Source organism: Dipodomys merriami, unplaced genomic scaffold (genome assembly GCF_024711535.1).
Source record: "Dipodomys merriami isolate MVZ:Mamm:240054 unplaced genomic scaffold, mDipMer1.0.p SCAF_2, whole genome shotgun sequence".
NCBI lineage: Eukaryota > Metazoa > Chordata > Mammalia > Rodentia > Heteromyidae > Dipodomys > Dipodomys merriami.
The window spans coordinates 88,111,584-88,126,358 of NW_027203381.1; the positions used below are offsets into that span (position 1 = coordinate 88,111,584).

At 41.3% G+C, this 14,775-nt stretch overlaps 1 protein-coding gene across 3 annotated transcripts in view; it reads left to right on the plus strand.

Moving 5' to 3' along the window:
- Positions 1–4,245: 4,245 nt before the first annotated feature.
- Positions 4,246–14,775, plus strand: part of Senp7 (SUMO specific peptidase 7) — a 99,003-nt gene continuing 88,473 nt past the window's right edge. For 2 of the 3 annotated variants that reach the window (XM_070030354.1, XM_070030356.1), the window contains exons 1-2: positions 4,248–4,396; positions 9,820–9,872. In XM_070030354.1, the coding sequence (XP_069886455.1) occupies positions 4,357–4,396; positions 9,820–9,872 (93 nt within the window). In that variant the 5' untranslated portion in view covers positions 4,248–4,356. Of the gene's footprint in view, positions 4,397–9,819; positions 9,873–14,775 lie in introns of all 3 variants that reach the window. The other variant, XM_070030355.1, reaches the window with a different exon arrangement.

Sequence of the window (14,775 nt, forward strand, 5' to 3'; positions counted from 1 at the left end):
TACCTCTGCCATGTTAGTCCAAGTCACAATCAACTCTCATATTTATTATGGTATACTCTACAAGAACTGGAAACACAGATAGACATGGAAACAAAGTATTGTCTCAGCAAGGTAAAATTTACTTCTGCACGGAAGGGTGTGCCATCAGCCAAAAAATATGGCAAGAAAGCACTCAAAGCAGCCAGGCTTTTATTATTATTAACAGCAGGCCCTGCCCCTCTGCTTGGATTGGTTGAGCTGAGGTTCACAATCTGCTCTAAATTGGCTAATTTGAAGAGGGTAACATTCATTTACTTCAAAGCTGGGCACCAGTGGCTCATGCCTATAATCCTAGCAGCTTTGGAGGCTGAGTCTGAGTAGAAAAGTCTATGAGACTCTTATCTCTTCTAATAAACTACCAAAAAAAAGCCAGAAGTGGCTCTGTGGCTCTAGTAGAGTGCTAGCTTTGAGCAAAAGGAACTCAAGAGTTCAAGCCCCAGGACCAGAAAAACAACAACAAAAAACAAACAAACACAACATTGGAATAAGATTAAAAGTAAAAGAAAAAAATCTCAAAATATACTCACCACCTATGCTAGTTTTTAAGCAATCTGAGGTTTGTCTTTTGAGATATCTCTTAATTCCATCTTGGAACAACTGAAATAAGGAGAATGGGTCTAAGTAACAAGCCTTGTTCCCATAGCCATCTGGGTAACATTTGTAGCTGGGTGAAAAGTCAAGAGGTGAGATAAGCCATTCTTTGAATTGCAGATGTTATGCTGTTTAGCCCTAGAAAAGCTCTTGCTACAGAGAATGCTCATCCTTGATTATCACACCAACCCCGACTGTTTTTCCCTATTTGGAAAGTTCAGTTGGCTCTAGAGCTACTTCTCTAGATGCAAAGTTTTGCTTGCACCTGTAACTGTAGAGTCTGCTTTTGTTGGGTTTGAGGTCTCCACCCCAAACATGTGGTTTTTGTCTTTAAAAGATGGGTGCCAGCTCAATTCTGGGCTGCATGTCTTTGGGGCAAGAGTCCACCTGCAGTTACCAACTTTTAATAAAGTCTCCCAATTCTACCTCTCAAAATGTGACTTCTCGGTCTCTCATTGACTGAATTCTTATACAGTGTAACCAGTTAAGAAAAAGACTTACATTTCAAAAATTCTTCCTTATCTCAGGGCATTTCCTTTTTTTCTTGCTGATACTGTATTAGAAAAATCAACAAGAGACAAGCCACTAGATCAATGCAGGAACTTTTTTTTGCCACTCCTGGGCCTTGAACTCTGGGCCTAGGCACTGTCTGTGAGCTCCTTTTGCTCATGGCTAGCATTCTATCACTTCCTGGCCTGGGCTACCTTCGACTGTGATCCTCAGATCTCAGTCTCCTGGTAGCTAGTATTACAGGTGTAGGCCACCAGCGCCTGGCCAATGCAGGAACTTTTAAGCAACTTACTTTGGTAGAAAAGGTGGCTTTGCTTAGAGTTCTTAAAATAGTCTATCTAGTCATAGTTTAAGTTGTCATTCCTTGTATTTTGTTTACAGAATGATCCCTTTAAAATGTCTAAAATGGAATGTCACATCTATTCACAAAATTCTCAGTCAGTATTCACTGACTTATGTTTTCTGCTTTGGCATATAAAAATACTTGGAAACTGCTATTCAATCCTAACAATAAAAACCTGAATAAACTGAAAGACAACTGTACAATTTGGCTACTAAGATATAACAAATTTATTAGCTGAGGGCTGGGAAGGTGTCTCAGTGGTAGAGTGCATGCCTTGAATGCATCAGGCCCTGGGTTTGAGTCCTCAGCACCATATAAGCAGAAAAAGCTGGAAGTAGTGATGTGGCTCAAGTGGTAGAGGCTAGCCTTGAGCTAAAGAGCTGAGGGATAGCACCTAAGCCCAGAGATCAGGCCCCATGACTGAAAAAAAGGAAAAAAAAAAAAAAAAAAAGATTCGCTGAGAAGCCTTTTCAAAAAAAGCATTTCAAAATTATGAGGCAGAGTTGGGGTTCAGAGGAGTAGGCAGATGAGTATGGCAATGTGTCAAATCATACCGACCTACTGGTCACCATCTCAGCATTTTTTCTTTTCTTCCAGGTTTTTAAAAAACGACAAGCTTGAATTTTTTTCTTCTGTACTGGAGTTTTAACTCAAAACTTAGTGCTTACTAAGCAGGTACACTGGCACATTCCACCACTTGAGCCATACCTCCAGTTCTGACAGGCTTGAATTTTATTTTTTTTATTACTCTATAACATCTGCTGACCTAATTTATTTTCACTCCAAGTGCTAAATTGAGTTATACTATTATTAGTTTATTTGCCGTCTTAAAAAGCCTTTTTTTTAAAATTTAATTTTATTTTATTTGTGAACATACTGTACAGAGGGGTTACAATTACATGGGCAGGATAATGCGTACATTTCTTACCAAGCATTGCACCCTCCTCCTTTGGTTTACCCTTCACATCCCTTCCCAGCCTCCCCCCTCCCCCCCAATCCCAATCCTTCTCCTCCCCCCCCCACCGACGTTGTAAAGCTCGTTTTGGACATGACAACTTGTACTTCTCATTGTTGCAACAGGTCCACCTGTATCCTTAAACAACTGGTTTTTCCCCATCTCCTCCACACGTTATACTGACATCAAATATAGTGAAAGCAGGGGTTATACTGTGGGGGAGGGACATACAAAGCAACAAAGAGATAATCTTATAAATGCGTTAGAAACACATGCATGAAAGAAAAAAACATTAAAATACATATCTAAGGGTTAATTTTCCTGACCTTACATTATCTGACCTTTTCCGCTTGACTCATACATATACTAGATATTGCAAATAAGGGAAACCATGGGACCTATGTTTCTTTGGGCCTGGCTTACTTCACTTACTATAATTTTTTCCAAGCCTTTCCATTTCCTAACAAATGGGGCAATGTCATTCTTTCTGATGGAGGCATAGAATTCCATTGTGTATATATGCCACGTTTTCTTGATCCATTCATCTGCTGAGGGGCATCTGGGTTGGTTCCATATCTTAGCTATGGTAAATAATGCTGCAATAAACATTGTTGTGCTGGTAGCTTTAGTGTGGTCTTGTTTGTAAACATTTGGGTAAATGCCCAAAAGTGGGATTGCTGGGTCATAGGGGAGATCTATGTGAAGTCTTTTGAGGAACCTCCATACTGCTTTCCAAAGTGGTTGAACAAGTTTACATTCCCACCAACAATGAAGTAAGGTTCCTTTCTGTCCACATCCCCTCCAGCCTCTGTTGTTGTTAGAGTTCTTGATTTTTGCCGTTCTAACTGGGGTGAGGTGATATCTCAATGTTGTTTTGATTTGCATTTCTTTTATGGCTAGGGATGTTGAACATTTCTTCATGTGTCTATTGGCCATCCTTCTTTCTTCTTCAGAGAAGTTTCTCTTTAAGTCTTTTGCCCACTTATTTATTGGGCAGTTGTTTCTTTGAGGATTTGTTGTTGGGGGGTTTAATTTTTTGAGTTCCAAGTATATTTTAGATATGAGACCCTTGTCCGTTGTATGGCTAGTGAAGATCTTCTCCCAATCCGTGGGCTTTCTATTGATCTTGCTAGCTATGTCAGTTGCCCTGCAAAAGCTCTGCAACTTTATGCAATCCCATTTGTCCAACCTTTCTTTGATTTGTTGTGTTTCCGGGTCTCTATTTAAAAAATTTCGGCCTGAGCCAAGGAGACCTAGGGTTTCTCCTATTCCATCCTGTAATGTTTTCAGAGTGTCTGAAAAGCCTTTTTTTTTTTAAGTTGAGGAAAACCTCTCAGGACAAAACATATAGCTGAGGACAGAAAGAGATCTCAAAAGTGTAATGTTCTAGTCTCGTATTTTGGGGGGAGGGCTGCTTTTACAAAGGCTTTAAGATTTTTTTTTTACTAGCTTGTACTAGTTGCACAGAGGGGCTTCATTATATTTCTGCATACATATGCAATGTCTCACCAACCTCACCTCCTACCCTCAGAGGGGATTCATTGTGATGCAACCATTTATGCATACCGGCACCTTCCTCAGATGCCCTCTAATTTCCATCAACCCAGTAACCGAGAGTCCTTGCAAACCCCAGGTGGAACTAGGGCACCCAACCTCACGTTCCCCGAGGGAGACGGATGATGGGAAAGAAGCAATGGAGGTGGCAGCACGAGGCGAAAAAAAAACACACAAAGTCCCCCGAAGCGACTTCCGGGTGAGGTGGGAGGGGCCGACAATTTCCGGTGGGGGGGGGAGCCAGCAACGGCTCTTGCGCAAGCGCAGCTCGCACTTTCTGGCTGCCTCCCCTCCCCCGCCCTCCCCTCCGCTTCGAGGGGGTCTTGAGGTGACAGCGCCGACCACCGCGACGGGAGGAGAGAAGATGGACAAGCGGAAGCTCGGGCGCCGGCGCTCTTCTCCGGGTGAGAAGGGGACGAAGGAGCGGCTGGGCTGCTCTCCTACCTTGGTGGCGGCGGCGGTGGGTGTTGTGTGGAGGCCGGCCGCTGGCGAGGTGTGAGGGACGGAGGGGGGGGTGGAGATGCAGGTGGGGGAGGCGGAGGGAGGGCAGGAGGGAGGACGGAGATGGGGGGGAGCCGCGAGAGCCGGGGGCGCGCACCCCGGGAGGGCCGCGGCCGCCGGGGTCCGAGCTGTCACGGGAGGCTCGGGCAGCGCCGTCCTCCCGGAGCGTCTCCGCGGCCGGTCGGCTCGCCGCGGTCGGGCCACGCCTTCCCTGTAATTCGGGCGGCGCGCCGCTTCCCGGGCCCGCGTCCCTGCACCTGACCCCACTTTCCCTCCTTTACGTTCCTCACGTCGGGGCGCCGGGCCCGAAACCCTGGGGCGGGCGGGGGGGGGCGGGGGGGCGGGCTGGTCGTGGTGGTTGTACCCCCAGAAAGACGGGGCTGGCTCTTTGCTAACCGCACCCCCTCCCCCGCCAGTTCCTCAAAGAACGCCCTTTTTGTGTCTCACCCCCCCCCCTTTATAACTGATAACCTGTAATAACCTTTGTCTCTTCTGGGCTCCTGCTCCAGCGTCCCAACGTGATTCGCAAGTGGAAGGTTGGGAAGCGGTGTTCTGGGGGTGTTTCCGTTCTCGGCGCGGTGGTGGTCTTTCTGAGATGGCTTCTAGGTGTAAATGACCTTTCTTAACTCGGGCAGCGCCGTGTCGTGGGAACGCAGAAATGGTGTACAGACCGCTTCTCCCGGCTGAGTTTTTCTTAACCGTGTCCTCCAATCAGTGTGTACCTCAAGCCTCTTTGGTAAAGTGCCGTGGACTTAGGAGATGAGAAAGTGCACTGTCTCCTAAAATAACGAACCCGTTTTTTCACTTCATTTTGAAGTTTCTTACTGTACCGGGTATTTATTTACTTATTTAATTAATTTTTGTGTGCCAGTACTGGGGCATGGACTCAGGGTCTAGGCATTGTACCTTAGCTTTTTCTCCCCACTTTACCACCTGAGGCACACCTCCACTTTTGTCTTTTTGGTGGTTGATTCGAGATTAGGGGCTCAACAACTTTTCTGCCAGGGCTGGCTTTGAGCTAAGATCTTCAGTGCTCTGCTTCCTGAGTAGCTAGAATTATCGTCATGAGCTACCAGCACCCAACCAGTACCAGTTATTTTTATACAGATGGTGTTACTATGTACAGAATTATATAGCAATAACCGGTGGCAGTGAAACTCAAACATTGTGTCCTTTACTATAATGCAAGTAGTGAATATGAATCTCTGAGGGCTATAAAGCATTGAAACCCTAAGATCTTTTCATATGCAATCGTGTTATCAAGGTTTTTGTGTGTATTTAGTGTTTTAAAACTTTTGCTTTTTTGCATTTGAAAGTTTATATGTGTATAATGTAAAAATGTATTTACATTGTATATATATGCTTCCATAGATCAGTGGTTCTCCCCATCCCCCTCTGGGCCTTGCACTCTGGGTCTGGGTGCCTTCCCTGAGCTTTTTCAGCTCAAGGCTAGTGCTCTACCACTTGAGCCACAGGGCTACTTCCAGCTTTTTTTTTCAGCTTATGTGTTGCTGAAGAATCAAACTCAGGGCCTCATGCATTCAAGGCAAGCATCTATCATTGAGCCACCTTCCCAGCCCGACAATCTTTTTTTTTTTTTTTTTTTTTTGGAGGTCTGGTTGTGAGGCCTGAACTCTGGGCCTGGGCACTGTCCCTCAGCTCTTCAGCTCAAGGCTAGCACTCTACCACTTGAGCCACAGCACCACTTCTGGCTTTTTTTCTTTTTGCTTATGTGGTGCTGAGGAATCGAACCCAGGGCCTCAGGCATGCAAGGCAAGCGCTTTACCACTGAGCCACCTTCCCAGCCCCCAGTCTGACAATCTTTTTTAAAATATATTTTTCTTAGCAGAATTTGTGGAATCTTAAAAGGAGTTTTGCAATAAAGTTAGAATATTAATTGGCTGAGGAGACTATTTTCCACTTTTGAGTTAATACATAGAAGACAGAGAGCCTTAAAAATAGTGTGGCTAATAAAAGCTATCCAGGAAATGGAAATAAAAGAAACAAAAAGCTAGGATTCAGTTAACGTAAGATGGAAGAAGTGTTCAAGGGAAATAGAGTTTAAGAAGATTGTATTGATTTTATAAAGGATTTTAGTGGACTAATGGATGGATGGGGAAGGATGTAGATGAGAGGTTAGAATGGAATTACATCAATAACAGAATAACAAGGTAGTGGGATGTGAGGATTCATATGTATGATGTTGAATTGCAAGCCTAATTATGGAGGACAAAGAATTGTAAAATAGATTTAGAGGGGCATGAATGACAAGGTATTGATTATGAGTAAGACTGAGTTGCTTCTCAAAGATCCCCATTGAAACTTTCTTAAAGTATTGTTATTGGAAGCTTAACCTTCCAGATGGATAACTCTGATCTGGGTTTTCAATAATTTAGGAGTCTGGATGATAAGGTTGCTTTTGTGTGCTTGTATTGATAACTCCCCAGTGCTGCACTTGGTACTCAAGTGTCTTCCCACCCATTTCTGCCTTTCTGAAACTTACTGGTCAAACCCTGGTTACACTGTACCTTTCTAAGAACTATCTTATAATTAGCTCAAATTTTGGGGAAAAAAAAGTATATCCATTTCTAAACCTGTGTGGGCTTTGTGCCTCTAAGAGGATATTCCTCAGATTCCATCTTGTATGTTAGTGTGTTAAACTCTTCAGGGTCTGTGCCTCTAGACTATCTGTTCTTCAGTAGGGTCTACTTTGCTTATCTCATAGCCTATAGCGAGTAGCCTGTCTAGAATGTGGTGGTTAAAAGTACACCTCTGGGGCTGGGAAGGTGGCTCAGTGGTAAAGCGCTTGACTTGCATGCTCGAGGCCCTGGGTTCAATTCCTCAGCACCATATAAGCAAACAGAAAAAAAGCCAGAAGTGGAGCTGTGGCTCAAGTGGTAGAGCGCTAGCCTTGAGCTGAAGAGCTGAGGGACAGCGCCCAGGCCCAGAGTTCAGGCCCACGACCGGACCCAAAAAAAAAAAAAAAAAAAGTACACCTCTGGAATCACATGTGATAGAGCACCCTGATGAGCTTAAGAAAGTTATTGGATTCTAAAAACTTGAATTCCCTTACACCACTCTGGTGAGCTTAAGAAAGTTATTTAGCTTCTTCAAACTTGAATTTCTTAATCTGTAGACTAGAGATAATACTATTATTGATCTCATATGGATTTTGTAAAGATTAAAATAATTAGTGTAACACACTGAGCATATTGTCTCCAAGTGGTAATTAGTAGTATCTCAGAATAAATTCTTATGGAATAAATAAGTGCATGAATGATTACATAGCCTGTGTGGGAAAAGTCAGGCTTAAAAAATTTTAACTGAAATATATAGAACGAGAATAACGAGACCTACTTGCTAATACTAATATAATGTGGTTTTTAAAGTATGTTTTAATATAAAATATAAGAAAAGTTAGCTTTTTTTGTATGTACTGTTAAGTGTGTTGAATAATTTTTCATAGAGGAATCCCACTTTTAGTTTTGTGATGCTGAGGATCACACAGGGCCTCACACATGATAAGCAAGCATTCTACCACTGAGCTATGTGCCTCAGCTCTATACTGTCTCACTTTCTTTTAAAAATTTAAAAGAGGGGCTGGGAAGATGGCTCAGTGGTAGAGTGCTTGCATTGCATGCCTGAGGCCCTGGGTTCGATTCCTCAGCACCACATAAGCAAAAAAGACCAGAGGTGGCGCTGTGGCTCAAGTGGTAGAGCGCTAGCCTTGAGCTGAAGAGCTGAGGGACAGCGCCCAGGCCCAGAGTTCAGGCCCCACTACCGGACTCAAAAAAAAAAAAAAAAAAAAAAAAAGAAACAAGCTTAAGCTGTTTGTCTTTGTCTTTAAACTCTGTACTCTTTATTATTGTTATAAAAGCCAGTCTCAGAGGAAACTCATATACTTATTAAAATTCTCCAGAAATAACCTGATGTAAAGTGGAACAACTTAGTTGCAAAAATTTTTAAAATTTTGGCAAATCAGATAGTATTAATGAAAGCATGCTACAAAACAGGGAGCACTTATAATTCATCTAGATAATGTAAGAATATGTAGCAATGGATATTCTTTTTTTTTTTTTTTTTTTTTTTTGGGTCCTGTCTTGGGGCCTGAACTCTGGGCCTGAGCGCTGTCCCTCAGCTCTTCAGCTCAAGGCTAGCACTCTACCACTTGAGCCACAGCGCCACTTCCGGCTTTTTAAAAATTTTTTCTGCTTATGTGGTGCTGAGAAATCGAACCCAGGGCCTCATGCATGCAAGGCAAGCACTCTACCACTGAGCCACCTTCCCAGCCCACAATGGATATTCTTTAAAAATAATGTGTTTATTAAATTTATAATTGATTAGAAAGTAAAATTTCTACAATGTAAAGACCTTTTTACCACTTATTTCAAAAATTACTATTTTTTTTTATGTTATTGGTGATTGAACATATGAGAAAAGCCACACAGGCAGTCAACCACTGAGATAGTCCCCTAGTCCCCCAAATTGTTTATTTTCGATAATCTACATAAAGATTACTAAGATTTTAAGTGTAATGGTTGAAATGATGTTTTGCCTTAGTGCAAAACCAATGTCATGTATAGTGAACTTAACTTAAAAAGTGTTTGATATATATATATATATATACACATATATATGTATTATATATATTTGTTGATAGCTGTAGTCCATTAATTACATCATCATCATCATTATTTTGACATTGCTAAGGTTTAAACTCTGGGCCTGGGACTTGATAGGCAGATTCTTTCCTATTAGAGACACATCTCCAGGTCTTTTTGTTTTATTTATTTTTATCGTGTGTGTGTGTGTGTGTGTGTGTGTGTGTGTGTGTGTGTGTGTGTGTGTGTGTGTGTATGTACATACTTGTGTGTATATGTGTGTCAGTATTGGGGCTTGAACTCAGAGCCTCACTCTTAGTTGACTTTTTTTTTCTTTTTTTTTTTTTAAATTTAATTTTATTTTATTTGTGAACATACTGTACAGAGGAGTTACAATTACATGGGCAGGATAATGCGTACATTTCTTACCAAGCATTGCAATTAGTTGACTTTTTTGCTCAAGCTGGCATTCTACTACTTGAGCCATATTCTGACTTTTTGTTGGAGATCTGAGTCTCTTGTATTTGTTGTTATGACTGACTTTGAACCATGATTCACAGATCTTAGCCCCCTGAATACTTAGGACTATAGCATGAGCTACCAGCTCCCAGCTCAATAAATTAATTTAAAATAATACAGAGTTTGGTTTCTTTCATTAAATTTAATTAAATCTCATTGAGATGTGAAATCATAATTTTTTTTTACCATGTCTTTGTTCTTTGTAGAGGTGGTAACAGAAGGAAAAAGGAAAAAGTCATCATCATCTGATTTACATGAGGTATGAATTTGTTTTGTCTTTTAACCTACTTACTGAGTTACAGATTTTGAAAATTATTTTGTTTTCTTCTTAAAACAATTTAAAACAAAACGTAAATTTATAATCAGTTTTTTTTGGGAACTGTTTATTCTAATTAAGGTTTAACTAGGAAATTTTCTTTCTGGGTCTAGCGTTTTTATTATCACTATAAGATTAGCAGTATACTTTTCAGTTCTCATTTTAGGATTTATATAAGACATAATTGCTTGTATCTTTGACAGATGAATATATTAACATTGCCTCATGTTCATCCATTAATAATACCATAGATGTATTCATGTTCTGTTAATGGAAGATGCTAATTGCTACTTAGAATATGTCCTTTGCAACTTCTTTTTCCCACTAATTTATTATGTGTTTACCAAGACTAGCAAACAAGTAAAATGGAGTTTCTACCTCTGTAGCAATTTTTTTTTTTGTCGGTTGTGGGGCCTGAACTCTGAGCCTTGGTGTTGTCCCTCAGCTCTTCAGCTCAAGGCTAGTGCTCTACCACTTGAGCTACAGCCCCATTTCTGGCATTTTCTGCTTATGTGGTGCTGAGTAATTGAACCCAGGGCCTCATGCATTCAAGGCAAGCACTCTACCACTGAGCTACCTTCCTAGCCCCACAAATATTTTTTAAAACATCATTCTTTTTTGGAAAGATGATCCTTTTTTCCTAACAGAATTTTTTGATTTAAATGTGGTAATACCTTGGTTTACATTACAGTACTTTGTTAGATACTTTCCTCTGAAGTATTTTTATGTTGTACAGTTGTAGAATTTAACAAAGGGGGAAACCATCTAAGAGAGTGGTGAAAGGGAATCAAAGAGGATCTTTAAAGACTACACAGTGAACATGGCTTTTGGTATTCTTTCTTTCTTTCTTTTTTTATTTTTATTTTTTATTTTTTTGGGTCCGGTCATGGGGCCTGAACTCTGGGCCTGGGCACTGTCTCTCAGCTCTTCAGCTCAAGGCTAGCACTCTGGTATTCTTTGTTCATTGACTATTTAAGATTGTCAGAGTGTGTTTTCTTTATTTAAAAAATTATATTTAGCGGGGCTGGGAAGGTGGCTCAGTGGTAGAGCACTTGCCTTGCATGCCTGAGGCCCTGGGTTTGATTCCTCAGCACCACATAAAGCAAAATGAAAAAAGCCGGAAGTGGTGCTGTGGCTCAAGTGGTAGAGCCCAGGTCGAGTTCAGGCCCCACCACCGGACCCCCAAAAAAAAAAAAAAATTCTTTAAAGAACAGATCATTTCTCTAAAGCTCATATAAAAATTGATTATAATAAAAAATACTAGTCACTTTATTGATAGCAAAAAAATTAGACAAGATCAAATTTTTAGTGATCTTCGTTGGGTTCTTTATAATGTTTTTAGTTGATGTCATGTATAAGTTTTTGGATTTTTCTATAGTTGCATTGTTTTTCTCCCATTTCTCCAACACTCTTGAGTATCATGTTTTTCCTTGGTATCAAGGTACATCGCATTTTTTTTTGTACGTTTCTTATTGTAAAAATGCTGTACAGAGCAAAGTAATGAGTACATTATTTCCTATTGAGTATTGTTACCTCCTCCTTTGTTTTCCCCCTACCATTCCTTCCCGCCCACTTCCACAACTACCCCCCCCCATGCCAGTCTGATTTTTATTACACTTCTTTTCTTGAGAACTAATTCATGCTCAATACAACTAGCCCAATTACTTGACAAAGCTGTGAATCTATTTATAAGGGTGGTGTTCCTATAATCTAATTAATTGCATCTTAACTGCTCTACCTCTAAACAGCTTTATATTGGCAAAGTTCAACATGAGTTTTAGTGGGGACAAAAAACATCCAAACCATCGGCTTAAAAAAAACTTGTGTATCAAGTACTAACACTTTTTTTTTTTTTCTTTATGTGGTGCTGAGGAATTGAACCCAGGGCCTCAGGCATGCAAGGCAAGCGCTCTACCACTGAGCCACCTTCCCAGCCCCAGTACTAACACTTTTAATGCTTGCACTGAAGTAAAATGCTCTGCTTTAGGTTCTTGGGCCCCTTGTGCAGTAAATCTGAAATTCTGCTGTTTAAAACTTCTAATACAGCCGGGCATCAGTGGCTCATGCCTATAATCCTAGCTACTCAGGAGGCTGAGATCTGAGGATCGAGGTTCAAAGCTAGCCCAGGCAGGAATGACTGCTTATCTCCAGTAAACTGCCAGAAACCCTGAAGTGGCACTGTGGCTCAAGTGGTAGAGCATTTACCTTGAGTTGAAGAGCTCAGGAACAGCGCCCAGGCACAGAGTTCAAGCCCCGGGACCGACAAAACCCAATAACAACAACAACTAGTACTGAGACACTGATGTATGCTTGTAGTTCCAACAACTTGAGGGAATTCCTTGAGCCTTTCAGAAGATGTAGGCCTGTTTAGGGCACATAGACCCTGTCTCTTTTTATTATTTATTTATTTATTTATTTGGTCATGGGGCTTGAACTCTGGGCCTGGGTGCTGTCCCCTAGCTCTTCAACTCAAGGCTAGTGCTCTACCACCTGAGCCAAAGCCCCACTAACTCTCTTTTTATTTTAAATTACAAAAAAGATTTTGAGGGGGCTGAGAAGGTGGCGCAGTGGTAGAGCACTTGCCTTGCATGCATGAGGCCCTGGGTTCGATTCCTCAGCACCACATAAGCAAAAAGAAAAAAGCCAGAAGTGGTGCTGTGGCTCAAGTGGTAGAGTGCTAGCCTTGAGCTGAAGAGCTGAGGGACAGCGCCCAGACCCAGAGTTCAGGCCCCACGACCAACCCAAAAAAATAAAAAATAAAAATATTTTGAGCCAGTGCCAGTGGGTCATGCCTTATAATCCTAGTTGTTCAGGAGGTTGAGATCTGAGGATAGTGGTATGAAGCCAGCTAGGGTAGGAAAGTCCATGAGACTCCTGTCTCTAGTAAACTACTCAGAAAAAGCCAGAAGTGGTGCTGTGGCTCAAGTGGTAGAGTGTAAACCTTGAGCAAAAGAATCTCAGGGATAGTGCCCTGGCTCTGAGTTCAAGCCCCAGGACCTGGAAAAAAAAATTATAAAGATGATGTACAGAGGGGTTACAATTATATAAGTCAATCCAGTTTTTCTCTCCTGTCCCCACACACAAGTTGTATAATTCATTTTCGACATAGTATCTAGTGAGTACCACTGCTGGGAGACCTTGTGTCTTAAAAAAAAATTGAGTTGATACACTTGTCATTTAACCCAGCAGTTTATGAATACAATGTCACCTTTTTCAACATTCTCACTCATCCCTCCTGTACCCACTCCTTCCTTTACTCTTCTTAATTTTGTAGGAGATACATTTTTTTTTTTATCAGTTATGGGGCTTGAACTCTGGGCCTGGGCACTGTACTGTCCCTGAGCTTTTCAGCTCAAGGCTAGAACTCTACCACTTGAGCCAGAGCACCACTTACAGTTTTTTTTGTGTATGTGGTACTGAGGAATACAGCCCGGGCTTCATGCATGCTAGGCAAGCAGTCTACCATTAGGCCACATTCCCAGCTTGGTTTTTTGTTTTGTTTTGTTTTGTTTTTTTAAATTGCATTTTCCTTTTCTTCTCTTCAGTTTACCACCTCTTTCCCCTAAACCCCATTGCATCGCTTTTGAGTACCTGCTTCTTGGTGTTTTATTTTGCTAAATTTTGATTTTGTCTTTTCTTTCTTTCTTTTTTTTTGTTGGTTGTAGGGCTTGAACTCTTGGGCGCTGTCCTTGCTCTCTTCAGCTCAAGGCAAGCAATCTACCGCTTGAGCCACAGCACCACTTCCTTGACTTTGTCTTTCTAAGGAATTACATTATTTGAGTTCTCCCTTGAATCTACTATATTTCAGTTAATACACTTGTCAAATTTATTTAATTTTTCCACTGGTGTTCTTTTACTGTTCCAGGACAAAATCCAAGATCTCATATTGCATTTAGTTGTTATATTGTATCCTCACTTTCTTGGAATCCATCTCACACAATTCTTCGTTGTTTTTTCTTTTATAACAGTGGCAGTTTTGAAGAGTTCTTGATTTTTAAAGAGTATTATATTTTGAATAGCTCTCAACATGAGGCTATATTTTATGATTAAGATTATGGCTGTTTGGGGGAAGACTATTGCAGAAGTGATACATGATAATTAGTAGTACACAATGATGACACATCTTATTACTAAAGATGTGAGCCTTGATTGTTTTGTTAACATGGAATCTGCATGTTTATTTCACTATAAAGTTACTCCTTTCCCCTTTATAATTAATATGTATCTTGGGGGAGATATTTTGAATCTTTGAAATATACTGTTCTCATACTTTCTCTGTAATTGTGTTATCTACTAGTGGATCTTGGCTACAACAGTTATATAATATGGTATTTTTTTTTCTTTTTTTGTCAGTCATGGGGCTTGATCTTGGCCTGAGCACTGTCCCTGAGCTCTTCAGCTCAAAGTGAGTGCTCTACCACTTGAGACAGCGCCACTTCTGGTTTTCTGGTGGTTAATTGGAGATAAGAGTGTCATAGAGCCGGGCGCTGGTGGCTCACGCCTGTAATCCTAGCTACTCAGGAGGCTGAGATCTGAGGATCACGGTTCAAAGCCAGCCCGGGCAGGAGAGACTGTGAGACTCCTATCTCCAATAAACCACCAGAAAACCGGAAGTGACGCTGTAGCTCAAGTGGTAGAGCGCTCGCCTTGAGCTGAAGAGCTGAGGGACAGCGCCCAGGCCCAGAGTTCAAGTCCCACAACCGACAAAAAAAAAAAAAAAAAAAAAAAAAAAGAGTGTCATAGACTTTCCTGCCTGGGCTGGCTTTGAACTGTAATCCTCAGATCTCAGCCCCCTGAGTAGCTAGGATTACAGGCATGAGCCACCGATGTTTAGCTTAATATGATA